The sequence below is a fragment of the Spea bombifrons genome, chromosome 2, assembly GCF_027358695.1.
Source record: "Spea bombifrons isolate aSpeBom1 chromosome 2, aSpeBom1.2.pri, whole genome shotgun sequence".
NCBI classification, from domain to species: domain Eukaryota; kingdom Metazoa; phylum Chordata; class Amphibia; order Anura; family Pelobatidae; genus Spea; species Spea bombifrons.
Genome location: NC_071088.1, coordinates 47,168,765 through 47,196,632, shown reverse-complemented (window position 1 = coordinate 47,196,632; position 27,868 = coordinate 47,168,765). Strand labels below are relative to the sequence as shown.

At 40.9% G+C, this 27,868-nt stretch overlaps 1 protein-coding gene across 1 annotated transcript; it reads right to left on the bottom strand.

Moving 5' to 3' along the window:
* Positions 1-28: 28 nt before the first annotated feature.
* Positions 29-20,735, bottom strand: LOC128475312 (PI-PLC X domain-containing protein 2-like). The gene is made up of 4 exons (XM_053457794.1): positions 20,439-20,735; positions 7,470-7,930; positions 4,727-4,968; positions 29-432 (listed from the first exon to the last, which is right to left on the bottom strand). The coding sequence occupies exons 1-4, from the start codon at positions 20,521-20,523 to the stop codon at positions 282-284; spliced, it is 939 nt and encodes a 312-aa protein (XP_053313769.1). The 5' UTR covers positions 20,524-20,735; the 3' UTR covers positions 29-281.
* Positions 20,736-27,868: the final 7,133 nt, after the last annotated feature.

The window sequence follows — 27,868 nt, the reverse complement described above, 5'->3', positions numbered from 1 at the left end:
GAAGTGAAGTGAAAAAATGCACTTTTTTCCCCATATTTGGCTTTATTTTGCAAACCTAATGAGACATACACATATAAAAATGGTATATTTGGAATCTACTGGGTGTGCTGAAAAAAAAACAATATATGGTTTGTATAGTTTATTCCCAAGAAATTTACAGCTTAGCAGCGAAAGGGTTAAGAAACTGATATGACATCATATAGATTCTGTCTGCCCTTAATATATAGTTTTATTAGTATTTACAGTAATAGTAGTAATTTAAAAAACGGCTTGCTATGGTCTTAAATTCTTTGTCGTTTTAAAAGAAGATAATTTAATCCAATAACAGTTTCTGCAAAGTCAACCAATTCTACAAAATCCGAAGTAATGATGTTAACACCCAAGGCACCTGGCTTCTGCATTTTTACCCAGTTCAAGATCATTGGAAGATTCCTGGATTTAAAAGAAAAAATAGAGATAAAGAAGACGTTTAAATATAAAATCAAAGGCATTTCTACTCCAATAATCCAACTAAAAACTATTCATTTTCATTACACATCCTCATAAAAAGTAATTTTAAGCACACATGTTGCAAAAATGTCAGCAATCACAAGCAGGAATATTGAAAGGTCTGTTTTTACTGTGAAAACTTTCTGTTTCTAAAAGTGAAGGCTTGCAAAAAATTAATGACGCATCTAATTAAAAATGTTAATGCTGGATGTGGTCGATTTATATTAAATAAGAGCCACCTATTTTTTTTTTTGTTTAAAATAATATATACACAACATAATTTTTTTTACGAAACAACAATGTTACATGCAGGTATTTATTCAATTTCTTAACACATGGCAATTTCTGGAGGCTATTTTGTTTCATAAGTCGTCACCACATAAATTTTGCTAAGTAACTTTGGATGAATGGTCAAGAGTTTTTTTACAATGTTTCTAATTACACCATTTAACTGAACCTCATAATCTCTCAGTTGTTTATGTATGAGTAACGGTATATTTTTGCACGCATGTTTATTGCATTGCCATACAGAGCACTGTCTTTTGAGGACAAAATCACTTGGTGCATGTACGTTTGGATGGAAGAATACTTTTTTCCTGAAAGAAAATGATTAGCTCCTTTTCGGTGTGTTATGTAAATCCTGTACAATATAATCCAGGTGGCACCTGGATAATATACAAGTACCAATGGATGCTTTATACTTTTAACATATTTCAGCATAATCCGAGGACATTGAGTATATTTTTGAATAAGAAGAGCACCTACCATAAATAGTGTCAAAATCACAAAAAATATGTTTCAGAACATTGGAAAGTGAAACCATACATAATGAAGCCCATGGAGCAGCACAGGTTAGTGGAGTGGGCCTTGACAGATCTAGTGGGTGTGCATGAGGGTGTAATTTAAGTTAATTGGTGCAATTTTGTTATGGGTGTGGCTTACATTAGGGGTATATAAGTGGGAGCCATTTTGTAAGAGACTCACTTAACTGTTTTTCCAAATCTGGGTTGTCTATTTATTTGGAACGATTTAGGTTTGGAGAAGCCTTTGCTTTGTTTTATAGGTATGGAGCAGGAGATTGAGGAGCTGTTGGAGGGGATTTGGATGGCTGCGCGGGACCGGGTGGTTAAGGGAGCAGCTGGCACCCATGTTGCAGGACAGTGTGATGCCTTCGTCTGGTCGGCCTGTGAAACGAATGAGGCCTCCGGAGCGGTTGAGCCCCCAAGCACCGTCGGGAGGACGACGTGTGAGGAATCGCTCCAGCACAGAGGCGAGGAGAACAGCAGGGGTCGCAGCGGAGCTGGCATATGAGGGAGCGGTGGGGACGCCACGTGGTTTGGAGCGGGTGATGGCAGCATGGAGGAGTGGTGAGGAAGACCTGGCAGGTATGGAGTGGTGCGGGCCCTGGAAGCTCAGGAGGTGCTGTCAGGTTGGCGGAAGCAGAGGCAGCGAGCATCATGGTTACCGGAGTGTCAGGCCCTGACGTCCAGGGTGGCATGAATGTGACAGTTGGCCCCACTGGTGACGTGAGCGCAGTGTATGACTCGCAGAGGGTCAGTGGCGGCCCCAGGGTGTTTGCAACAGGCCTTCAGACGGGGAGCTCTGTTTCTTTGAATGCCTGTCAGGCAGAGTTCTCAATCGTGGGAGAATCTGCATGCTTTGCTTTGGCTTTCCACTCCTTCTAGGTCTAGCGGTCCACGGAGGGCGTTGTCGTGACCAGCAAGGACATCCAGTTGTGGCAGCTGAGAGTGACAGGAGTGTGGTCTTGCCAGATGCTGTGCTGGAGGGCAGTGGTCGGGACGCAGCCTCGAGGTCAGGTGTTACAGCTGGAGGTTCAGGCGGTGAGTTACAATCTTCGGTGAATGCACAAAGTTTGTTGGATGGTTTGCGGAGTTTGTTGGGGGTCTCTGGAGAAAGGGTCCTGTAACGTGTTTTGGTCAGGTTTCGTCTCCGTCGGGATCGGGGCAAGCAGGGGTTGCTTCTTTGTCAGTTCCAGAAGTGGAGGGTGTTTCAAGCGGTGAGGTGTCAGCGGTTGGTATGAGCTTTTCGGAGGTTGGTGGTGAGAGGGCAGAGTTGGTAGGTGGGATTCCGGATGCGGCTTGGCAGAATGCATATGTTTCTTTTGCTGGTCCTTTAGGGGTTCATCTGAAGCAGGAGGTTAAGCATAAAATTTGGAAAAGTGATTTTGTGGATTTTTTTCTCTCCTGCTGCTTAAGGAATTTATTGATTTGAAGGAGGAGGATAAGAAGGATGCGAAGGAGGAGGAGGAAAAGAAAAAGCGGTATAGGAAAATTCCTAAGTCCTATTCTGGCTAGTGTGATTGGGGAGAAGGCGACTAACTTGTGCTCTTCTGTTTTTTTGTTATTTAGATGGGAGGCTTATCATACTTATGGGGGTTTAGCATGATGGAAGTATGATGAGCAGTTTCGCCAGCGGTTATTGGCTAAACCGGGTATGCAGAGGGACCAAATGAGCCTCCCGTTGTGGATGAAGCTTATGATGGCTCAGAAGGCTCAGCCCTTTCAGCAAGGGGGCGGCGTGGGAGGGCACGGTTCTACGTTGGCCGGTAACAAGAAAGGTTTCTGCTGGCTGTTTAATGACAGTCAATGTAAATGGGGGTCAGCTTGTAAATTCAAGCACGAATGTTCCTGTTGTGGAGGTTCCCATAGTCTCAGCAGGTAGCAGGTTAAGTCAGGTGGTACCTCAGGATCAATGGCTGCAGGGTCAGGGGCTGCTTCCTCTGGGACGAACCCCAGTGAGGTTAGGCGCAATGTTACCGTGGCTAAGCCGCTACGGTAATCGCGAAGCAGCTAGGTTGTTGATGGAAGGGTTTCGTTCTGGTTTTTACATTCCGATTTGTGTTCGGGAGTTGACTAGTTGTGGTCATAATTTGAAGTCGGTTTTGGATTTTCCTAGAGATGATATTGATGGTGATTTGTGTTCTGTCTCTTATGCATCATTTGACCAGCCTGTCAAGTTGGTTAGGAGAGCAGGGCTGAACACACTATGGCTAAGGCGGATATTGAATCGGCTTTTTGTTTGTTGCCAATTCATCCCGATTGTCACAATTTACTTGGTTGTTGTTTTGAGAGTCAGTATTTTGTAGATTTATGTCTACCCATGGGTTGTTCTATCTCTTGTTCTTATTTTGAGAAGTTTAGTTCTTTTATTGAGTGGATGGTCAAGGTGGAATCTGGGAGTCGGTTTATGGTTGATTTTTTATGTGTGGGTCCTCAAGGCTCTGGGGAACGTGTTTATTTGCTATGAATGCTGGAATGGTTGACAGGGTTGTTTGGTATGCCACTGGCTGCGAATAAAACTGAAGGTTCCACCACGTGTTTAAGGTTTTTTTTAGGTTTGGAGATCGATTCAGTGGCAGGTGAATGTAGGCTTCCACAGGACAAGTTATTGGCACTTGTAAGGTGACTTTGCATTGGTTGCAATCTTTGATTGGTCGTTTAAATTTCGCTCGTCTAGGTTAATGTGGTGCTGCCAATGTTCATACGGCTAATATGTTTATAATTGGGGGTCACTGTTTATGAAGGGGAAATGTGTTATCACTGTGTAATTGTGATGGTCTGTTATGACAATGACTTTTAAATATTGTAAATTGTTAATAAAGCTGTGGAAACTATATTTGCACTCAATAAAGGTGTGCATGTCTTTTTGGGGTAATGTTGGTTTGTGGGTACAGTTAATCTGGGGCACATTAGACTATGCGCCTGCCAAGGGCAGACCAGGTAAATGTCCAGTGGGCAGCTGCAATCTAGTAGAGGTGCTCTGGGAAAAGTGCAAGCATGAGCCAATTCCTCTTGGCATTTCTTAACTGGAGGAGAGATTTATTAGTTTAAAAGGTCATTTTCATTAACCACCTATACCCTAGTGACCAAAATCTTACTATGTGTATTCAATCTCAATTCCCATTTTTAAATTTAGTGTGTGAATGTTTTATACACACTAATTGAGTAAGTACTTACTGAAAATTAAAACTTAACTTTTACTACATCAATCAATTTAAATTAAAAATTCATTTAGCGATTCCTAAAAATCCCTAAGCACCCTACTCTCCATATAGCCCTTCTAACTTCAGTAGCTAAAACATTTTAGGCTACTGAGTTAGAAGAGCTTTGTGTAAGTAGTAATAGTAGCAGAGAAGGTCTAAACAGATACTTGTTTTTGTGTGTGGAGATTTTGTGTAGTCATATCAAGTAAAATGATTTTATAGAAAGAGACTTACCTGTGAACAAGTGTATTTTTCAATCCTGATTTTAACCCGCGAAAAATAGTTTTTGCCCTTGGTGTGAGAATAGCTTGTGAAACATGAAAGGTCCCTCTTTTTGAGCGTTCTCCAAGTGTTGTCTCTAAAAACTGAATTAACTTGTTTACATTTGTTGTGTTCGCCCATGGTGCTGGTATTTTATTTCCTGGCCACAGAAATGAATATTCATTCCATATATTGTAGTGATAGAAGATCAGAACCTAATTATATTAGAAAAAAAAAGTAAATTATAATATTCCATATTTGCATTAACCACTCAACTACCGAACAAATCATTTAAATAACCATACATTTTGTACTATTTATGGTTTATACTCCTTTCAAATGTTTTAGATCACTTGCTTTAAGGGTTTAGGACTGGGATCTTACTGAGAAGTGTTATGTGATTTTGTGCCCTATGTAAAATTAAAATATACATTTTTTGTGACATTTAGGGCTATAGAACATTTGTTCCTCACAAACCTTTCGTGTAAGACTATCATAACATCAGGTTTCACTAGGAAGAATCATTTCCCTGCTGTCACAAGTATGCTGAGATACACGTCTATCCTCAAGAGACTGCACCGTTTTCATAAGTATGTACTTTATATCCAACCGCCATACAGTAAATCTCAAGGTGAAATAATTGAAACAGCTTTACAGAAAAGCAAATCACTGATTAATTGCTAGCTACATACAAATCTAACTGAATAGCTATAGTTTAACTGCCAATAATAAATATTTAAATTACTCTGTAAGCATTAACATTAAAACTACAAATACAGGTCGGGAAGATTACATTTGAGCATGGAGGAAAACAGAAGATTGCATGTTAACACTAAAAAGGACTATGTTCTGCCTTAAATAGCCTCACCAACGATGAATACATATAAAAGTACTTTAATATGCATTCATAAATTGTAAGAAACAAAGCCACTTGCACTGTGTGTGCACGTTGCTTTGAAGACAGGCTCTATACAAGGTGTGTGAAATTAGTGTTATTAAATGCTGTTAGAAAAGCATATGGTGTTACAGTGAGTATATAGTGCTAAAGTATGTGTGTGTGTAAGCGTATGGTGTTAGAGTAAGATTGTAAAGTTATAGTGTTAGAGCGAGTGTGTCAGTGTTAACGTATTCAGTTAGAGTGTGTGGGGGTAGTGTATAGTGTTAGTGTGCATATTCGGCCAAACATATCTTCTAAAAGCCTAGAAGGTACAGGGTATCCCTTACAAAAAATTACTACAGTTTTTGTGAAGTAATACTGCAGTTTTTTGGACATGAAAAAACTACAATACTGCACTTTTACTGCAGTTTTACTGCATTTGTACTTCACTGTACTGCAGTATTACTGCACATTTAGGCAAATGCTTAGGGGATTGTGCTAAATCTGTAAGCACTGAAAAGTGAGAAAATGTTAAATTATATAGGACACTCAGCTAACATTAAGATCCATACAATGCCTTAATTGTCCCCTAATATTACTTAATAATTACTTTAATATAAACTCTTTACCTGCAAATAAAAAACAAGTTGCCAGAGTTGCAGTGTATTAAGTCTCTTCTCTCCACGATTTGCCACATGTGAGGACGGGGTCTCATTGGACCCCTTGAAATTCTCACACAAGCCAGTGCTGGCCCTTGCTGGAGGTAAGGACTGGCACATGCACAATGCTGAGGGGCCAGACAGAAACATCAAATGCATAAAAAATACTGATCAATCCATCTATATATATCTACATGCAAAAATAAAAACTAAAATTGAAATCAGCTATCACGTGAAATAAAATTCATATGATGACCGGAATGCACATTTAAGAAAACCGTTGCTCCCACTTTTAAGGCTATGTCTAACCAACACAACAACCCTTTATTATTATTATTATTATGCTTTATTTATATAGCGCCAACAGTTTACGCAGCGCTTAATACAATACATAAATTCAAGGGATATGACAAGACAAGAATTGACAGACTAAGACAAACCGATACATTTGGTGGAGCGAGCCCTGCTCGCAAGTCCTACTGCACCTTATAGCTGTGGCTCACCTCACTTTCCCTCCACTTTTCCTCACTATTACACCTGGAGTCTCCTAGTTGCCAGGCACTATATTGATTTATAGTTCTGGAGTCTGATTACTGATATAAGATGTAATAATTGTAGTTAATGATTAAAAAATAGAAAAACGTATTACATGGCCACCTAATGAATCAACCTCTATAGTAAGGACCTGCAAAGTATAATGGGCAGGTGGAAGAAAGCCTTGTCACACCTAGGGCACTCATCAATCCCACCTACCCAATTAATTTTGTACATTGTGATACTTCAAGACATTTTGTAAACTGCAAACTTCTATTAACAGTGACATTCTGTGGTTGACTTATCAGCAGACCCTTTTTAATTATTTTTACTATTATTAACAAATCACATCATGTTTATCTATAGGCCGAGACCTGTCTCAGTTGTATCCCAGATGCATATTTTATTCAGCAACTATGCTTCACATTTTGCAAAACTGTAGTCGCCTGAATGGCAGCTCACAACTTTGTGGCAGGAATTAGATAACATCCTACATTCCCTATATCTCTAGTTCAACAAAACTATGTCAATAACCTTTTCTTAATTCTTAAAATATTCATACAAAAACAAATAGCTGACAACAAAATTATTTGGAGAAGAATCCAAAACAACATGAAAATTTGAATTAAAATTGTGGTTTTGTTACCTGATATTTTTTAGCCCACAGATGTTGTAGTGTAATGTTCTCTACACATTCAGCAGCACATAGTTTACTTCCAAAAGCTTCTTGCAAAAGATTAACAAGATACAAGTGATGCTCATGTTCCATTGCATAAAAATGGTTGAAGTCCAACAAAACAACCTCTTTCTTGTGAATTGTCAAAAACTGATTAATCTCTGTTAGTCCATCCCATACTTTAATTCCATATAAGCCATGTATAAAGTAAATATCTTGGTCAGTTTCCTCTGGTTTTGAAGATACACGTAGGTCAAAATAGCGAATGCCTGACTCCAGCTGCTCTTTAAATGTTAAATTTTGGGTAACAGACCATTTCTTCATTAATTTTTTCACCAAAGATATTTTTGCTAAACGTTTAATTGACGTTGCCTGGTCTGGTGCAACTGGAGACTTTTCATCAACCCAAAAGCTAAATGAATCGTGTGAGCCTAAAAAAAAAATAAGGTTGTGTAATCATTGATGGCCATTTCCAATATGAAAGCAATATAATATGTTAAAATAAGAACAATATTACAAAAATAAACCCTAACATCTAATTTGTTTAATACACAGAAGGTTAACAATTACCAGGCAATTTAATTGTTTATTTGCTCTACTTAGTTTCATGTCAACATGGGAAGAGTCAATATGTTGGCTCCAAACCCACAATACTGTAACATTAGGTTGTCATTGTTTAACCAAAACAAAGAATATTAATGTTTAATATTGATGCCTTATTTCCTAGAATCACAAAAGCAAACTTTGTTTGCTTCACTGACCCCAGATATTCAGCATTTCAATAATAAATTGTGCTCTGTTATTCCTCTGGGGGCTGCTTAACACCGCAGCATAAAAGTTGCATCCTGCTATCTCCTCTTGTGGAATAAAAAAAAAAAACAGAAACAAATGACTGGGGAATGTATAAAAATATTGTGACAACATTTTCCAGACCCATTAATAAAACCAAAGTGAAATCTGTGGCCTAAAAAGAAGCATAATAACCCAAAGAATGATAACATTTACTAACATGGCAGTGACTTTGTCTTGTTATTATGTTATGATAACAATAAAATTCCATCCCAAAACATTACTGGACGCCAGAATTATGGTTAAAACCTAGTTAGGTTTTATACTAGTTTTAACATATCTGCGGTGCTCATGTTTAGCTGTGATTTACTGTACCCACACAAGTTATATATTGTTTTTATTCAGGACAAGAATGGTTTTCTTTAGATGCCATTTTTGATCATATCATCTAATTTACAATAAAATGTATAATAATAAAGTCGTCTGCAAAAGCTAATAAAAAAAACCTTGTAAATAGAGTCTAATATGTGTCCTGAGTTTACCCAATGTTTTTATGTTTTTTTTGCAAGTTATAGGGCAATAAGTACAAGTAGCATATTGCGATTTCAAAACCATTTTTTAAGATGTGGTCATTTTGCCCCATGCCCTATTTGGGACATCTTTTAAGCCATTCAGTTGAATTTATATATACGGTATATATTTGAAAACTAGACATCCTAGGGTATTGCGAATGCTAGTATTTTAATTGTGTATACCAGTGATACCACCCATATATGGGTTTGTCAGGTTGTTTGGTGGTTAATATGTCACATTTGGGAAGTGCGCTGTGACAGAACTACATTGCTGGGCCAGACACATCCCCTTCCTGAGAGTTGCAGTCTCGTGGACACTTGCCCACATTCAGCCTGGGCATTTTGGTCATGGTTCCTCCTGTGGGGGAAGTGTGGGTGGTCACTTGTAAAAATGCAGGTTGATATCTACAAAGATATATGCTCACACCACAGGAGGCCCTTTACAAAGTCATTGTTTCCCTGAACCTTAAGTTAGTTAATTTTGTAATTGTTCTGTTAAGTCTTAATCTTGTGTAATGTACTTCGATCATGTACTGATGTGATTGAGCCCTTTTGTTCTGTTAAATACCTGGTTGTTGTCTTGATGTTTCTGTGGATAAATATGCTATATTCTGTTCAATAAAATGTTAATTTCTGCTGTACTCAATTAAAGGTAGTTGTGTCTACTTATTGGATACACAAAGCAGGGTTTAAAGGTGTGCATGCTGACTGGTGCTGGAAGCGAATTTCGGGGACAGCACGAGTGTTGGTTGAATTAATGGTCGAATTCTCCTCAGAAAGAGTTTTCCTTTATTTAGATCATGCGCATAATCGAGACAAGGCACACAACACACATACATCGAAGCATTGTCTAATTACATGTTTGGATTACATGGCTTATATAGCATCTTATCTACGTCTAATAGCATGCATCATTCTGAATGGCTACTTTTCAAGCAGGTTACGCCTATTAAGCTGCATAATTAAGAATGGCCTAGACTTAACCCTTTGCACACACACACACACACACATATATATATATATACATATATATATATATATATATATATATATATATATATATATATATATATATAGAATAACATAGAGTAGATGTGTTGGCGCGAACTCGTGCATATATCATAGACTAGACCTAATGTTTTTGTCAGCAATAATATTTACGATAACATAAGCATTTTTCCAACAACGAGGATACATCTGGGTGATCTCTGGGAGTGACTACGGTTCACTAGGTGAACCTGTTACATTGGTGGCAGAAGCGGGATCCTCCTTGCAAATGTCCCAGCAGAGTACCAGTGGGTATAAAAGCAGCAAGCTTAAGATGGTTCCAACCCTACAAGACGTGTTGGTGTGCAGCAGAGTTGCGAGCTACGTGAATGCCTGGATGGAGGCTCTCAGAGTGAATCAGGGTGTCCGGGGAATGGTCCGCCCATCCTCCAAGAAATGGTACGTGCTACAACTAGATTGGTAAATGCCGTACCTGGGAGAACAGCTCCAAGAGGTGGCTGAGTTGGAGAAGTTGCTTCCACTTGAAATGACTGTGGATTGTGGATACCGGGCCCTGTATTGGCAGGCCGCACAGTCCAGTGTCCAGAGCTGAAGGATGACTACCTGCCAGAGGGCGATGACTTCGGCGGCCCGGATTGATAATGGAAAACCTACAGGAGGACCTAGTATTTAAGAGCCCATGGAAGTATTGATGCAAGGAGATCCGGGAGTTCAGGGAAGGGATTCTCGCAGATGTGCCCTGTTACCTGCCCGACCTGTGGGCTGATTTCGATTGTTTGGTTTACCAAGAATGGATCTTGGAGCAGGCCTACTGAGAACTTTTCGACCGTGTTCAGCAGCGTACCCCAGAGGAGGTGGAGCCTGTGAGGATTGTGCCCCCACCAGAAGCACAAACAACCGGGCAGAACGCAGCTGGCCTCTGCCCGTTCCCTTCCCCCACCCCAGACACTTTGCCCTATTCCCCGCAATATTGGCCAAAAACTGACCGAGACCCCCTTGCATGTCACAGCTAGATCCCCCAGCTGAACTGCAGACATCAAGGCAAAGCGCTGCTGGCCTCTGACCACACCGTCCCCTTGTTCCCAAGCCTGACCACAGCAACCAAGGAGGGTCCGGTCAGGCAGCCCCCGAGTTGGCGGTGCCCCTGGATTTTACAAATGCAGCTGAAGCATTGCCCACTCCCCTCTGTGACCCCAGCTCCCCTCTGTCACCCCAGCTCCATTAGCTTTACCCCCACAATGTTACCCAGAGGCGTCGATTTCTATGGATCTTGTAACCCCAGCAGAAGTGTTGACAATGGGAGAGTGGCAGATCACCATCTCTCCCCAGCAGATGGAGTATACAGGAGGAGATGCATGTGGCTTCTCTCCCCTCGCAGTGCATCATACAAACATTTGTACCATGCAGGTGGATTGGACTACGGTCGCCACCTGCAGTCCCCAGAGGTGCTGGGCAGTCAGCCCAGAACCCATATGGAAGGGACCCCAGCCTCTCTGTATTCTCCCCAGTGGCTGAGAGGACACCAGGGAGAAGGCACATTTGGCCCTTCTTCCCAGCGGCAGTTACATTATTTGGGAGAAGCAGAGTGCGGCTGGATGAGTAATGCTCTTTTGTTGAAAGTACCAATTTGTGGCTGGCAATGGTGGTCCAGATCTAAAGACTGACTTTGGTGCAAAACCGTCTGGGGTCTTCTCCGACATCAATCTCCTCCCGAAAAAGGAGATATGTGACAGAGTGTGTTTGGGAACTGTCCGTCACTGGGGAGGACTGAAAGCAAGACTGCTACCCACAGATTATGGGAGTGACTACAGTTCCCTTGGTCAACCCGTTACATGCACAAAAAAGTTTTTCAAATTGAAATTTTGACATGGTGACAATTCTGCCCCATGTCCTATTTAGGAGATCTTTGAAGCTGCCAATTCAGTTTATCCAATTAAATCATATATTTTTGAAAACTAGACAGCCCAGGGTATTTCAAATGCTGGTATTTTAACTCTTTGCATGCACCCATTTTTTCCGTTTGAATAGGTACATATGTTCTATAGGTACCTATGTTCTATACTATAAATTGTTTATGCATAAAAAAGATTGGAAACCATTTTTTGTTAAAATTAAACAAAGTGTTTTAATAAAGACAAGTCGGATAAGACATGTAGGTAATTATATAATAAAAAAATTCATACCACATACAAAATAATATATACCACATACTGTACACAGTTGTATAGCACTTATTGTGAATGTGATTGAACATTCCCTTGCAAAAATAAAACTGATTACAATTATAAAAATGATGTTTTTTAAACTACATTTTCAGCACATACAAAATGCCAGCATAACCTTTACATTTAGATAACTGGGTAGACATTTTAGCAGAATCATAAATGAAGTCCTTGGGCTCAGGTCATTAACAATCTACAATAGATCCTCTAATTACAAGATTAGCCTCTTAGCAGAAATCTCTTTCAATAATCCAGCCATAAAATCCTGCTACACTAACATCCAAATGTCAAATAACGTTACTTTATACATATTGTAAATTAATTGAATTATTGCACCAGGTAATCAGCTTGATTAAATTGTCAAAAAGAGGCATACTGACGTAGAACAATGGGGATTAAAGCCTTTTTATATTAAGGAAAGTACAGAACTGATCACCCACTTACACATGGATTACAATAGTACATTTCACCTGGCCCTTGCAGAGGCAAAGCAGCTCAAAAAGCTGCCTATTTTATTAAAGATTATCTTTGTGCTCCGTGATCAAGAGGAGAGAAGGTGTCTTATGACAGTCTGGTCTCATCTTTGTCAGCAGGATACATATATAAATATTTACATATATAAATGGATTTAATTAAGTACTGGATGAAAGTTTATTAAAAACGAATGAGAAATATTAGAACAAGAGCTCATAATTTAAAACTAGAGGGACAGAAACTTAGATACAATGTAAGGAAGTTATACTTTACTAAGAGGGTTGGAGACAATTGGAACAGCCTCCCAGCAGAAGTGTTGGACGTAAGATATTGTTAGGGAATTTCAATATGCATAGGATAAACATATAGCTATCCTGAATCAATGACTAGACCAAGGACCAATTAGGGTTTAAGTCTTTACAACATTGGCAGACCAGATAGGCCCAATTGTTCTCATCTGACATCAAATTATGTTTTATTGCTGTTGTGGTCCAGACATCTACAATGGGCCATGTTATACAAATATTTTATATGTGTATATTTTGACCTTGCAAAATATTGCTGAAGTTTACTATTTTAGAAAATGAGAGATACTTATGAGTAATACCTGATTTTGCTTCATAAGTGTAATAAAAAGAATATTTATTATTATTATTATGGGTTTATTTTAATGGGGTTCTTTGTAAAGGCTTAGTGGGGCTAAAAAAGATACATATACCTTCAGATATGATAGCATACCTAGGAACACTTTGGATTTGATCCACAGCCTCTGGGTGAAGCCCTGGGTTCTAGGATCTATTTCCTCCGCTGTTCACGCTCTGCCGACTTCCCCTCCCTCTAACAGATCGTTTACCCCTTAAGGGGGTTACTGAGCTGTTTTTATATGTTTGTACCCTTCATGACAATGGCTGTTTTAACGTGTCTGCGGTGCTCATGTTCAGCTGTAATTTTCTTCTCTCTCATTTACCGTAACACAAATTATATAGTTTTAGGACAAAAGGGGCTTTCTTTTAACACCATTATTTTGATCATATCTATTTACTATAAAAAAGGACAGTTTAAAAAAGGACTTTTTCAGACTTTTATTTGAAAGATATTTTACTCATCTACAAAAGCTAATAAAAACTGCTATAGAGTCTTATACTTGTCCTGTCCGGAAGGACAGGACACAGAAGAAGAAGAGGCAAGAGGAAGAACGAAGAGGAGGAGGAAAAGTAAATGAGGAAAGGTAGGAAAACATTAAGTGAGAGTGGATTAGTAAGTGTGTGAGAGTAATGGGTGTAGTTTATGCTGAATGTTTGTGAATGAGTGTGTGTGTGATAGCATGGATGTGTAAGTAGGGGGGGGGGATAGCATGGCATAGGGAGGCTGTAATCATATTAATATGATGCCCAGGTTCCAGCATGTACTGGCTGCCTGGGCATGATAGGAGTGTTATTGCTGTTAGCAATTATATATATATATATATGTATATATATATATATATATATAAATATATATTGTTGTTTGTTTGTGCAATTTTGGTGTGTAATTTTCAGTTTCGGTCAAGTGAATGCTGAATTTTCGGTCCAGAATTTTCATTTTGGTGCATCCCTATATCCTAAGCCAGACACTGAAGCGGTAGGCCTACACCACATCAATGTTTGGCTTAGTATATAGTGATAGGGGTTATGCTACATTATTGGCAATGTCTGGCTCAATGTATAGTGATAGGTGTTGTGCTGTGCCTCAGTATATAGTGATAGGTGTTATGCTGCCCCACCGTCAATGTTTCCCTCAGTATATAATGATAGCAGTTATGCTGCACCACTGTCAATATTTGCCTCAGTATATAATGATAGCAGTATACTGCAACACCATCAATGTCTGCCTCAGTATATAGTGATAGGTGTTATGCTGTACCCCAGTCAATGTGTGCCTCAGTATATAGTGATAGGTGTTATGGTTGCCTAACGACAGAAGCTATGCAGTTTTTCCCAATAAAATTTTTATTTGATTTTATATGGCCTGTAGAAGCATATTGTTCGCACAAAATTTTGGCTCTGGGAAAAATTTTGCACAACAGAAATATTCTGCGCACACCACCCAAGAAAAATTAGAGGGAACATTGGCTGCCACCAGAAAATATGAGAGAAAAAATGGCTGCATCTTGGTCAGCATCAGTATAACAAGTTATAAAGTGGAGGCTAGTAGATCCATTAGGATAGCAATTTAAATACACATTTAATGGGTTGCATTGCTAAAATCTATATTTCCATGATACATTTAAGTCCTGTGACAACTGGGATACTTGGGAGGTATGCTCTGGGTATTGGCATCTGGAGGCTGACCGAAGAAGCAGCAAGGGAGCGAGAAACAGTAGGCTGTTTAGAGTAGGTTAACTAGGCAGAAAAAATACCTGGTGGTTTGGTCTGCTCTCTGTCTCTGTTCTTCTAGCTGGCCTCCTCCTTTTCATTCTGGCAGCTGCTTCTCTATAGACACGGAGTCCTTGCCTACTAAGTGTCTTTTTTTTCCCAAGCACTTATGTCCCTTTTTTACTCCACTCTAACTACCCTCTTTTTTTGTAATACCTCAGTATGCTACACAGCCCAACATTAACTTTTCTTGACTGCAACTCTTACGACACTGAGCCAGCAATAGCAGGAATAGTAGCTGGTAACTGTAGGTGGGGCTTTGAGGGACGCTGCAATAAGTCTTCAGTACAAACACTAACTTTTGTTGAATATTATCTACAATAATATTCAGCAGCAGTAGCGTACCTAGCGGGGGTGTCCGCCCCGGGTGCCACTCATCAGGGGGGTGCCACGGCTAGGGGGACCACATGTCCCGGATTGCCCGGGTCCCGGGCAGCCTCGTCACTTTTCTTTTACGCGGAGGAGAGAGAGAGGCGCCTAGCAACCGCTTGGCACCCCTCAGTCTCCCCCGTGAGGCCTCTAACTCCGTTGCGGTGCCGGCATGGAATGCTGAGCGCCGGAATATGATGTCATACTCCGGCGCTCAGCAGTGAAGCGGCAGAGCAGGAAGACGGAGGTGTCACACTCCCACCACAGGATGGTAAGTACAAAACCTGTTTGCCTTTAACTACAGAGGGGCAGAGGGTAGATAGTAAAAAACGAGGGAGAGGGGGGTAGATAGTGAGAAGCAGTGGCATCGCTACAGGGGGGCAAGGGGGGGCAATTGCCCCCCTAGGTTAATCCTTGCCCCCCCCTGTTGCCCCCCTGCCGAATTTGGAATATAGTCACAATGCGACTTTAAATCCCGTCTTTTCTTTTTTTTTAATGCGGAAGAGAGAGAGAGGGTGCGGCCCGCGTAAGATCGGCAGCCAGGGCAACCGATCTTACGCGGGCCGCACCTCGAGTACTGCTACTTACCTGTGGGAGGGTCTTCTGTACTGCATAGAGGAAGCGAAACCTAGCAGAGTTCATGTGACATCACATGACTCTGCTCCAGTCCTGCTTCCTCTGTGCAGTACCAGAGAACGCAGAGGGAGGCCGCACCCTCTGCTGAAGTCTGTGAGCGGCATCGAGGAGCTGCAGTGCAGGTAAGGGGGTGGGGAGGGTGTTTGAATGAGTATGCGTGATTGAGGGAATTAATCTGTGAATGAATGAGTATATGAATGAATGAGTGGGTGTGTGATAGCATGGATGTGTAAGTGCTGGAACCTAGGCATGATGCTGTTAGCAATCACACTCCTATCATGCCAAGTCAGCCAGTACATGCTGAAACCTAGCTAGCTGCCCCCCTTGTGTATTGATGCTGCCAGCAGTATGGGGTCTAGACATCACTTACAGCCACCCTGTACCAGCATGTACTGGCTGACCTGTCATGATAGGAGTGTGATTGCTAACAGCAATCACAGCAAGCACAGTCCCATCATGCCTAGGTACCAGCATTTACTGGTTGCCTGGGTATGATAGGAGTGTGATTGCTGTGTGGGCAGTGTGGATGCCAGGGCTGGCTTTGGGGTGTGCAACCTGTGATCTATGCCTGTAATTTAGGGGGTTTTAAATATACCTTTTAATGACGTGTTTTTATGTGAATTCCAGTTGATCTATACCTGCAAAGCTGGGTTTTTGCGTTATTCTGTAGATCCATATCTATATATTTCCATACATTATTTATGTATACCTGCAAATACAGTGTTTGTATGTCTTATTCAGTTGATTAATACCTGCAACGCTGTTTCCATGTATTTATTTAATCTATACCCGCAATGCTACGTTTCATATACTATTGTATACCTGCAAATACAGGATTTGTATGTCTGATTCTGTTTATTTGATACATACCTTCAGTGCTGAGATCACTAGGGTGTGTGTTTGGGTGTCAGTGTGTCAGAGCCTGTCCTGGTGTGTGTGTTTGGATGTGGGTGTGGCAGAGCCTGTCCTGATGTGTGTGGGTGTCTGTGTGGCAGAGCCTATCCTGGTGTGTGTGTGTGTTTGGTTGTCGGTGTGGCAGAGCCTGTCCTGGTGTGTGTGTCTGGGTGTTGGTGTGACAGAGCCTGTGTTGGTATGTGTGTTTGGTCATCTGTTTCCTGGCACTTAACTTAAAGTAGGAATTATTTAATTTATATTTATCCAGAGATAAAAGGCCCTCCTGAAGTTGTAGTGACTTCAGGGGACAAAACGTTCAAGGCCCTGAAATCATTTAGTGGAAAAGTTATTTATTGTGTTATAATATTTATTTCAAGGATTAGTCGCACTCAATTGTGGCTTCAGGCTTCCCATGTTGAACGATCAAGTATTATTTTAGCCCAATAACAAAAGTAGAATTCCATAGCACATTACTTTTGGAAATTATGAATGCCCCCCAGTTTGGCAGTGGTATCTTGTGTGCCCCCCCTATATATTGTTTCTAGAGTCGCCACTGGTGAGAAGCGAGGGAGAGGGGGGGTGGATAGTGAGAAGGGAGAGGGGGTAGAGAGTGAGAGGGGTGAATAGTGAGAAAGGAGGGGGTGGATAGTAAGAAGGGAGGGGGTAGATAGTGAGAGTGGGGTAGATAGTGAGAAGGGAGGGAGAAGGGGGTAGATAGTGAGAAGGGAGGGAGAGTGGGTAGATAGTGAGAAGGAAGGGAGAGGGGGTAGATAGTGGGGAGGGAGGGGGTAGATAGGGAGAGGGGGTAGATGAATTACTGTATGGGTGCATTGTGTGAATGAGTGAGAGAATGACTGAATGTGTGGATGAATTGTCTGAGGAAAATAATTAATGAGTTTGTGTGAATGAGTGAGAGAATAAATTATTGTGTGAATTAATTATGAGAATGAAAGTGTGAATTAGTGAGTGACTGTAAAAGTGTTTGTGTGTATCATAGATGTATAATTGATTTGTGGAAAGGTAAAGATGGCACAGGCCGGGCTGTTTGGGGACAAAGTTGACTCATGCTGGGCTGTTTGGGGACAAAGATGGTAAATCCTATGTGTGTGTAATTTGGGTGCTGGTCAGGTTCTGTGTGGGCAGTGTGGACACCAGGGCTGTCATCTATGCCTGTAATTTAGGGGGTTTTATCTATACCTTCATTTCTGATTTTTTATGTGATTTCCAGTTGATCTATACCTGCAATGCTATATGTCCATACATTATTATTTTTTTTTTTAATTCATATTTATTGATTTTCCATATAACACAACGCAACATATTTTACAATATACCATACAAACACCAAAACAAGACCATAATCATAAACATATAACAAAACGAAAAAAAAAAACGGGAAAAAAAAACAAAACAAAAAAAACTAGAATTTGAAGCCGGGTATAGGGCAAACCTCCAACTCAAGTGTTTCATAATACTTGTAACTTTTTAATCCAGTCCATACATATATCTGATTTTCTTTTGTGAGATATACTTATCCAACTCATACCTTTCTCCATTTGCAGCTGAAACATTAATTGTTTTTCCAAATGTATCTTACTTATGGGTTTATTTTCTTTCCATGACCGTGCAATTAATATTTTTGTAGCCGTAAACGCATGTATTATTATTATTTTTCTTTCCAGAGATAAAGTTACAGGGAGAATATGTAGCAAAGCGATCTTCATATTTTTTTTAATCTTATATTATCTATTTTTTCCAATAGTTCATATGTACCCTTCCAAAGGGAACTTATTTCTTTACACCACCAAATGTGTTTATAATCACCTATCTCCCTATTACACCTCCAGCAAATATCTGATGCGTTTGGATACATAATTTTCAATTTTGTAGGTGTCAAATACCATCGGTGTACGAGTTTAAAGTAATTTTCCCTAATTGCTATGGAATGTATAATATCATATGTGCACTTTATTGCAGTGTACCATTCTTGCTGTTGAATCTCTGATCTCAAATCTCTTGACCATCCCACCAAAAATTTTTCTGGATCAATCTCATCTATGCTTTTTTTATACTGCATTTCTTAAATATACCTTCCAATTTCCCTTGTATATCTCTGTTACCCTTAAATCGTGCTTGATTTAGGAACGATTTAACTCTTAAATACGTAAATACTTCCGAATTAGGTAAATTGTCATTGTCTGCCTCAGTATATAGTGATAACAGTAATGCTGTACCACCATCAATGTCTGCGCCAATATATAAAGATAGAAGCTATGCAGTTTTAAAGTGTGTGTGTGGGGGGCGCTGCCACATACAGGATCAGCCCCATGTGCCAAATACTCTAGGTACACCCCTGTTCAGCAGACATATCACTGCGTGAACTTCACGGAACGTGTAGTTATAGACTGGGGTTGGGGTGGCCTACACTACACACTATTTGCAGCTCCCATGAGATACTGTCAGCCATAACTGGCTGAACACCATTACATTTATTTATATAGCATCAGAAGATTCCGTAGCGCTGTTATAACAAAGGCAGTAAAATAATTAAAAATCACGCGCAATAACAAAGGGGTGCAAAAGGAGAAGAGGGCCCCAAATGAGACTGGGACAGTTGTGGCTAATCTTTACCACCCCAGCTATTGTAAAATAGTTCTCATGTTGCACAGGGACGTGCTAGTTTTAGCTACTACTATCATGGTCATATAATATTTCATATTAACGGGTTAATAGCATTTGCCTCTCACCAGGAAACCCCTCTCCTGAGCAAATAAAGGTAGGTCATGGAGATGATGTAAGGAGGTAGAGAGAACAAAGGTTCGAAGGATATTTGCCCCTCCCCCCGTAAAAAAAATCCTGTGGATGCCCATGGTTCTGGCAAATGGACATGGGAATATGCAATCTGTTAGAGTTCAAGAAAACTTGCACAGATACAATTGTACAAGGGAGTTACCAAGATTGTCTGCCCCCTCAGTGCCTCCTCCCTTGCAAACCTTTCTCATTTTTACGTTACACCAAGTGTAACATCGAAAGCCACCAATGAATGTTATGAAGCGGCTCAAAGTAATGAGGAAGCTATTATAGTGTATATGCTGGAGGATATAGATATTATAAATCCAACCAATTAAACTCTGTATTTAGGTGATAGCCCGTGTAATGCATATTGTAAAAACATAATGTTTTAATTGCATTATAGCTTATACCAAAACAAAAAAACACATTCAAACATTTTATGGTTAGGAAAATCATAAGTTTCCTTTAACGACATTTAAGGTAAACACCCTAGAAACTATGACAAACTATGTGCAAAACAATTTATGGTAGAAAATATGAAAAAGTGCATAGTAAGTTTATCAATGGCAACTCCTTTCTCTACAACTACAACTTTACATTACACTAGTTATCAAAGAAACTTTGTAAAAGCATTACAAAAAAGTAAATGCGCACTGTACAGTCCATACTGCTTATGGATAAACAAATTATAATATTATTTTGCATATATTCTTTATCATAAAACCGCATGTCTACATCATAAGTAATGAAAGAAAGAAAGAAAAATACCTGGTATTGCCAGATTGGACAAGGGCAACGTACTGAGACCAGGTGGCAGAGAGGCCATCCAGTCTTCATTGCACTTTATAGTCATCTCTTATATGTTGCTTTCTTGTCTTCACTGTAAATTGCTCATTCCAAGCATATATACAAGTCGGATTACTCGATTCTGTTTTTACTTGTCCATTAACAGCAGAAAACAAGTAAGGATTGTTTATTCGGTTAGGTGCAGTGTGACTATTCTTTTTACTGGAACTTCCTGGTGCTCAGGTGACAAATGCTCCACATTCCAAATTGCAGACGATAGCTCTGTATGAAACAAGGAGGAATGATAAGCTTCTTAAACCTCACTGCTGAGTAAGCTTGTCTGTCACTTTAATTACTTGGTATAATTCAAGCACACGCCATGTTAGTTATGACAATGCAACCACTCCTTCTTGCGTTGCGATCTTGGTTTTGATCTGTTCATTATATAAACTATGGATGACTGCAAAATGGTGCTGTTCACTATATTTTTAATGGTTTGTTTTATTTACATATCTACCAAGTTTCCCTCTTTAGAAAAGACTGTGCATTGTTTTACTTGAATACCCTGCATGTACGCCTTATGTTGGTAGGTTACAGTGTTACATAGAAACAGAATTTGAAGGCAGATAAGACTCAGACCCTAATCAGTCCTCGGTCTCATCTTAAATTCAGGATAGTTTTACGCCTATCTCATGCATGTTTAAATTCCCTCACTGTCTTAGCCTCTATAAGGTGTTACAGTGTTATATAGCCCTAAAATCCATAAAAGACAAAATGCACAGAAACCACAAACATTTTACTTATTGGGAAGACTAGCCCCTTCTTTGGTGCCTTGAAATATCACCAGGTCACAGTTGGGAGAGGGGGGTTACCAGCTTTTTCCTGTTCGTTGACAGAGTTTGAGAATATGTGCGATCAATAAACACACCTGACCCGTTACATCTCAAACATGTATAGTCTTTTAACTACAGTGAGCAAACACTACGCTTCTGCAAGGAATGAGAAAAGTAGTTAGGTGACCCCAGCAGGGTGACACAAGATCTTCCTGGTTGTCAGACAATGCTCGGTTGCAAGCTCCTATCAAGAATTCTCTTTTAAATCATTGATACAATGATATTACATGCTATTAACCACTTCATGACAAAGCCCACAATGCATTATTCCTAAGGTCAACCCATTCTCCTTAAGGGGTTTAAGTTAAGACGTTTTGTTCCGGGGTGCTTGGGAAATTGCTGGTGGTGCCAACAAGAGAATGGTACCTTTCTGCAAACTTGGTGTATGTGTTTTAGAGTTGCTCTGTTCTGGGCAATGGTGATAAGGTGCATACCAGCTCTTGGACTGCCCTTCCAGTCTGACTTCTTTTGGTGCATAACACAGTTAGTTACCCATGAAGGAATATAAGAAATTGCTTTTGAGATACTGGCTGCATTAGCCACAATCCCAAGGTACTGGAAAACATCTCGTATATATCAGTGGATGGCTACATAAAGTTGATGAAATGAAGGAAATGATACGATATGAAGAGAAGGGTCACCCATTGGGGGGAAGGGGAAACATACTCAAAACATATACTTGTGTGGATGCATTCTAATGATGAATGGTGTAACATCATAACTATTATTAATATTAATAATATATGAGGGTACTGTGATATATCTTGGGTAATCAGTAATTCAAGTATTTAGGTTGTTTATAAGCCTTCCTGAGACAGTATTTGACACACAGAACTCAGAGGCAGGTATGCAGTCACCCGAGACAAAAAGCGTGGTCAGAGGAAGGCTGAGACAAACCGGGAGATTAGATGACAGGCATGCAGAATCCGAATAACTAAGTCAGAAGCAGGCCAAGGTCAAACCAGGTAATCTGATGGTATATGTGCAGAATAAGAATGCAGAATCAAAGATGGGAACACACAAGCGGGTAGCCGGAGCCAGGAAGATCCCAGGTATGTCCATGGCCCTGAAAAAAGGTCCTGGATACTAGAACCTACTAGCCAAGTCCATGCCCCTGCCAGGGTTTGGGAATTTTACAAAAGGTAGATCTGGTAGATCTGGCTAGTAGGTTGTAGTATCCAGGACCTTTTTTCAGGGCCATAGCCCAAAAGCAACCTAGCCTGAGGGGTAGGGTGGCTTGACCCTGCCTTTTGCTCGCTGCCTGCCTACTGACCCGGATTGCCTCTTGACCCTGCCTTTTGCTCGCTGCCTGCCTACTGGCCCGGACTGCCTCTTGACCCTGCCATTAAATTCACTGCCAGCTTATTTGGGCCCCGGACTTCCTCATCACTCCTGCATATCGGGCTCCTCTTCCAACTCTAGCTAAAAGGTGCCTTACCATGCCTAACAGACCTGGGAAGGCAGAAATTTCACTGTAAAGCTGTTGCTTGTCTTAGCTCTTTCAGTTCATTAGGAGTGTCACACTGTTCAAGTACTGGTGCCCTCAGTGTAACCATTGATAATGTTGATGGACCAAAATAGATAATGCTTGGTTGCTGTAAGGGCCCTATGAAAGGGTCTTTTAAAACCGTGAGTTAAATTGAGCGGCACAATTTCAACATCTATGTTAAACAACTAGAGAAAGCAATTAACGGTTGCTTTCTTTGCTCAGCTCAGCATTGAGGCATTCAGGAACACCAAAAACAAATGTGGGGGCCCCATACGACCGCTTCCAGAAGATGCTTTTCAAATGTGGAGGTGCTTCAATGATTGCCTCCTAAGCTCAGCCAGTGTATTCAATGAAGCCATGAGCTGCATTAAAGACATGCTAGGGCTTCAGAGGGCATGTGTGTGGAATTGGCTATATTAGTGTGTGTCTGAATATGTTAGTGTGTGTGTATCCTGGTGTGTATGGTCATGTTAGTGTGCATGTTTATGTTAGTGCCTATGTATATTGTGTGTGTGTGGGTGTACTGGGTATGTGAGTGTGGATGTGTTTATCCACAATAACATACCTTCAGTATCATGCCCTCGTGTAATGTGCCTGCATTGTTCCCATAGTATGTTGGTGATTTATTCCATTTGACCCGGGTTGTCCTGACCCTGCTTGCTGTTTGGCGATTTGGCTTGACCTTGTCTTTCTGCAGCGATTTGGCCTTGGTTTACTGTTTCGCAGCTGCTTCCAATAATTACACCTCCGGCCTTCCAGCCTATCCTGCTCAAGGCTGTCCTAACCTTCAGTACAGTGGCAGTAAGGTAATATGGGTGTTAGAGTGTGTTTCTGGGTATTTTAGTGTGTATGCATGTGTGTCTATGAATGATAATGTGTGTCTAAGTTGTTAGTGTAAGTTCGCTAGTTTACTATGTTGTTCACTCATTCTTTGCTTGGATATTGAAGTTACTACACCTTCAAGACACTAGCCCTGATTTATTTTCAAATCTTGTTTAATTCTTCCTTGTGAACTTGGATTACCTATTTTGATTTACATATCTGCCCGGAGCCTCAATCTCCGATTGTTTTTCACCACGCTGTCTTCTTCTACTTGTTTAACGTGCAATGGGTCATCACTCCGCTGTGATTATTCCAACTACAGCAACATTCTACTTTAAAGTTTCCTTGCTGTAAGAATTTCAACATTTTCTTTGCTACTCCAAATTGGCAGCAGTATTTTCCACTCTGGTTATACTGTTACAGAGCTGCAGTGTGCCTCCCTCTAATGACCAGTCTTCAGATTGCATCTGTGATTCTGACTGTTCCCCTCTACAGACTGGTCCTCAGATTGCAAGTAAGCAAACATGTTAGTAAAAGTGCTTGTGTCTGTAAGTGTTAGTACAGATCCAGGACCAGAGGCAACAGGGCAATTCCCCTCCCCTCAGGAAGACCTTGTACACTGCTCCAAAAGATCTGAATGAATGAACTATTCGTATGACATACTTTCGTCTTTACATAGTTGAATGTGCTGACAACAAAATCCCACAAAAATTCTCAATGGAAATCAAATTTATCAACCCATGGAGGTCTGGATATGGAGTCACACTCAAAATCAAAATGGAAAACCACACTACAGGCTAATCCAACTTTGATGTAATGTCCTTAAAACAAGTCACAATGAGGCTCAGTAGTGTGTGTGGCCTCCACGTGCCCGTATGACCTCCCTACAACGCCTGGGCATGCTCCTGATGAGGTGGTGCAACGTGTTGTTGGTGGATGGACAGTCTGTGGTGCAACGTGTTGTTGGTGGATGGAGCGAGACATGATGTCCCGGATGTGCTCAGTCGGATTCAGGTCTGGGGAACGGGTGGGCCAGTCCATCAATGCCTTCCTCTTGCAGGAACTGCTGACATACTCCAGCCACATGAGGTCTAGCATTGTCTTGCATTAGGAGGAACCCAGGGCCAACCGCACCAGCATATGGTCTCACAAGGGGTCTGAGGATCCCGTCTCTTATGGCAGTCAGGCTACCTCTGGCAAGCACAAGGAGGGCTGTGCGGCCCCCCAAAGAAATGCCACCCCACACCATTACTGACCCACCGCCAAACCGGTCATGCTGGAGGATGTTGCAGGCAGCAGAACGTTCTCCACGGCGTCTCCAGACTCTGTCACGTCTGTCACATGTGCTCAGTGTGAACCTGCTTTCATCTGTGAAGAGCACAGGGCGCCAGTGGCGAATATGCCAATCCTGGTGTTCTCTGGAAAATGCCAAATGTCCTGCACGGTGTTGGACTGTAAGCACAACCCCCACCTGTGGACATCGGGCCCTCATACCACCCTCATGGAGTCTGTTTCTGACCGTTTGAGTGGACACATGCACATTTGTGGCCTGCTGGAGGTCATTTTGCAGGGCTCTGGCAGTGCTCCTCTTTGCACAAAGGCGGAGGTAGCGGTCCTGCTGCTGGGTTGTTTCCCTCCTACGGCCTCCTCCACGTCTCCTGATGTACTGGCCTGTCTCCTGGTAGTGCCTCCATGCTCTGGACACTACGCTGACAGACACAGCAAACCTTCTTGCCACAGCTCACATTGATGTGCCATCCTGGATGAGCTGCACTACCTGAACCACTTGTGTGGGTTGTAGACTCCGTCTCATGCTACCACTAGAGTGAAAGCACCGCCAGCATTCACAAGTGACCAAAACATCAGCCAGGAAGCATAGGAACTGAGAAGTGGTCTGTGGTCACCACCTGCAGAACCACTCCTTTATTGGGGGTGTCTTGCTAATTGGCTATAATTTCCACCTGTTGTCTGTTCCATTTGCACAACAGCATGTGAAATTGATTTTCCATCAGTGTTGCTTCCTGAGTGGACAGTGTGATTTCACAGAAGTGTGATTGACTTTGAGTTACATTGTGTTGTTTAAGTGTTCCCTTTATTATTTTGAGCAGTGTATATCCCTAATTTCAATGAAGAGGCTAGGTCGAGCATAGTCACAAGACATTGTGTTACCCTGTAATTGCAGCACCACAGCTTGTGTGAGCTGCAATGATGACGTGGCTTCAGAAGGTGAGTAGCATATGTGCTTCTGGGTATGGGAGAGTGTGTGTGTTTGTTAGTGTCTGTGTGTTAGTGTAATGTGAATGTCTGAGTATGTCAGTGTATGGGTATGGTAGTGTATTGGTATGTTAGTGTGTGTGTCTGGGAATCTTTCTTTGCGTGTGTTTGGGTACGTTAGTCTGTGTATCTGGGTTGTTAGTGTAGGTGCGTGTGGGTATGTCTGGGTATGTTAGTGTGTATTTGTCTGGGTATATTAATGTGTATGGGTATGTTACTCTGTGTGTATGCGTATGTTAGTGTGAGCATGTGTTTGGGTATCTTAGTGCGTGTGTCTAGGTGTGTCTGACTGTGTATTTTAGTTTGAGTGTCTGGATGTGTGTGCTATTTTCTGGGTGTGTATGGGGTAGTATGAGCTCTGTGGATCTGACCCTGCTGGCACCTACAATTAATTAAAAAATGTCTGTGAGACAGAGTGATTCCACTTTTGATAGGTTAGGCAGAGCCACCAGGCATGTACAACAAAGTACACTAACTCTAAGTATCCTGAATCCTTTTTGCTTGGAGTCAGAACTATTAAGAGCTGCATGCAGCAGCAGCACTATTGTATATCCTGGCTCTAATATTGGCAAAATCCTCTCCACCCCACCTACCAAATAAGTTACAATTTTAGTTACAACCAAAGACTCACAAAAGAGTCATGTGCTGGTGCCTTGGCTGGAACAAAGGCAAAGATTACTTGTAAGCTATTCTATGGTGAAGCACGAAATAAACTACTACCAGTGCCTTTACAACCACCACAAATGCCACCAATATCACTGCACTGCCAGCACTGGAATGTTTCTAATGTCACAGAGCAAATATGGGGAGGCACTGTCAGATGATAGCACCAGATCTATTTTTGGTCCAGAAAAAAAGTGAAGAAGAGGGGTATGTCAGCTCTTGCAGCAAAAGTGGGCCTTACCGCCTCTGTCAAAGTGCCACCTGGGTAATTTTTATAGAAGTTTATTTGCTTTTGTTTTATGTTTTTCCTGACATTGGGAATGTGGGACAGTGGGTCCTAGTTACAGTGGCCTGAAGATGACGGTTTGCTGGAGGTAGTGGTAGGTTTTGATCCTCACCTGTGGAAGATCAAAACCTCCCATTGGCCATTTAGGAGTGGTGGAGATGTTCTGTGCTTCTCAAGCATTGTCAGCATAAAGACCTGAAGGGCTTTTGATCCGAGTTGAGCAAGAAAGAAGACCGGGGCTCAACCTGTGGATTAATTGGTCGACTACTAGTCAGTTGGGTGTATCCACTAAAGGAGATGAGTTGTAATGACGTAACAGCACTTTATCTTACTGCAATGACTATGGAGTATAAATCAACACCCTGGACTTGTCTCTTAGCTAAAATAAAGCAATAATCTTTACAGTGGATTATCTTTTGTTGGTCGATATTTACCATATATTTCATGACCTCTACATGGAGTACCATTGAAATAATGATAAAAGATATCAATGAAAACACAGAGGCTGAAATAAACCCCTTCATGACAATGGCTGGTTTTATTTTTTGTAACCTTTGTTTAGCTGTAATTTTCTTCTCTCAGTTACTGTATCCACACAAGTTATAAATAGTTTTTATGTATATTCAGGGCAAGAAGGGCCTTTCTTTAGATGTTATCATTTTAATTGTATCATATAAATTTACTATAAAAAAAAAAAAACTAGCGAAAAAGATTCTACTATTTGTCCTGAATTAATAAATACTTAATGTTTTTATTTTTTGCACGTAGGACAATAAGTACAAGTAGCATATTGCTATTAAAAAACATTTTTTAAAAAAAATCTACCCCATGACCTATTTGGGACATTTTTAAAGCCGACCAATTTAATTTACCCCATGAAACCATAAATGTTTGAAAACTAGACACACCAGGGTATTTCAAATACTGGTATTTTAACCCTTTCCAGGCACTAAATACGCTAAATATGGGGACGGCCACTTACTTT

Excerpts from the sequence above, each read along its gene's own strand:
- LOC128475312 (XM_053457794.1), bottom strand. The coding sequence starts at position 20,523 with ATGACTATAAAGTGCAATGAAGACTGGATGGCCTCTCTGCCACCTGGT. Across the intron at positions 4,969-7,469 it reads TGTGGGCTAAAAAATATCAG|GTTCTGATCTTCTATCACTA; the intron begins GTAACAAAACCA and ends TAATATAATTAG. Across the intron at positions 433-4,726 it reads AAAAATACACTTGTTCACAG|GAATCTTCCAATGATCTTGA; the intron begins GTAAGTCTCTTT and ends TTTTAAATCCAG.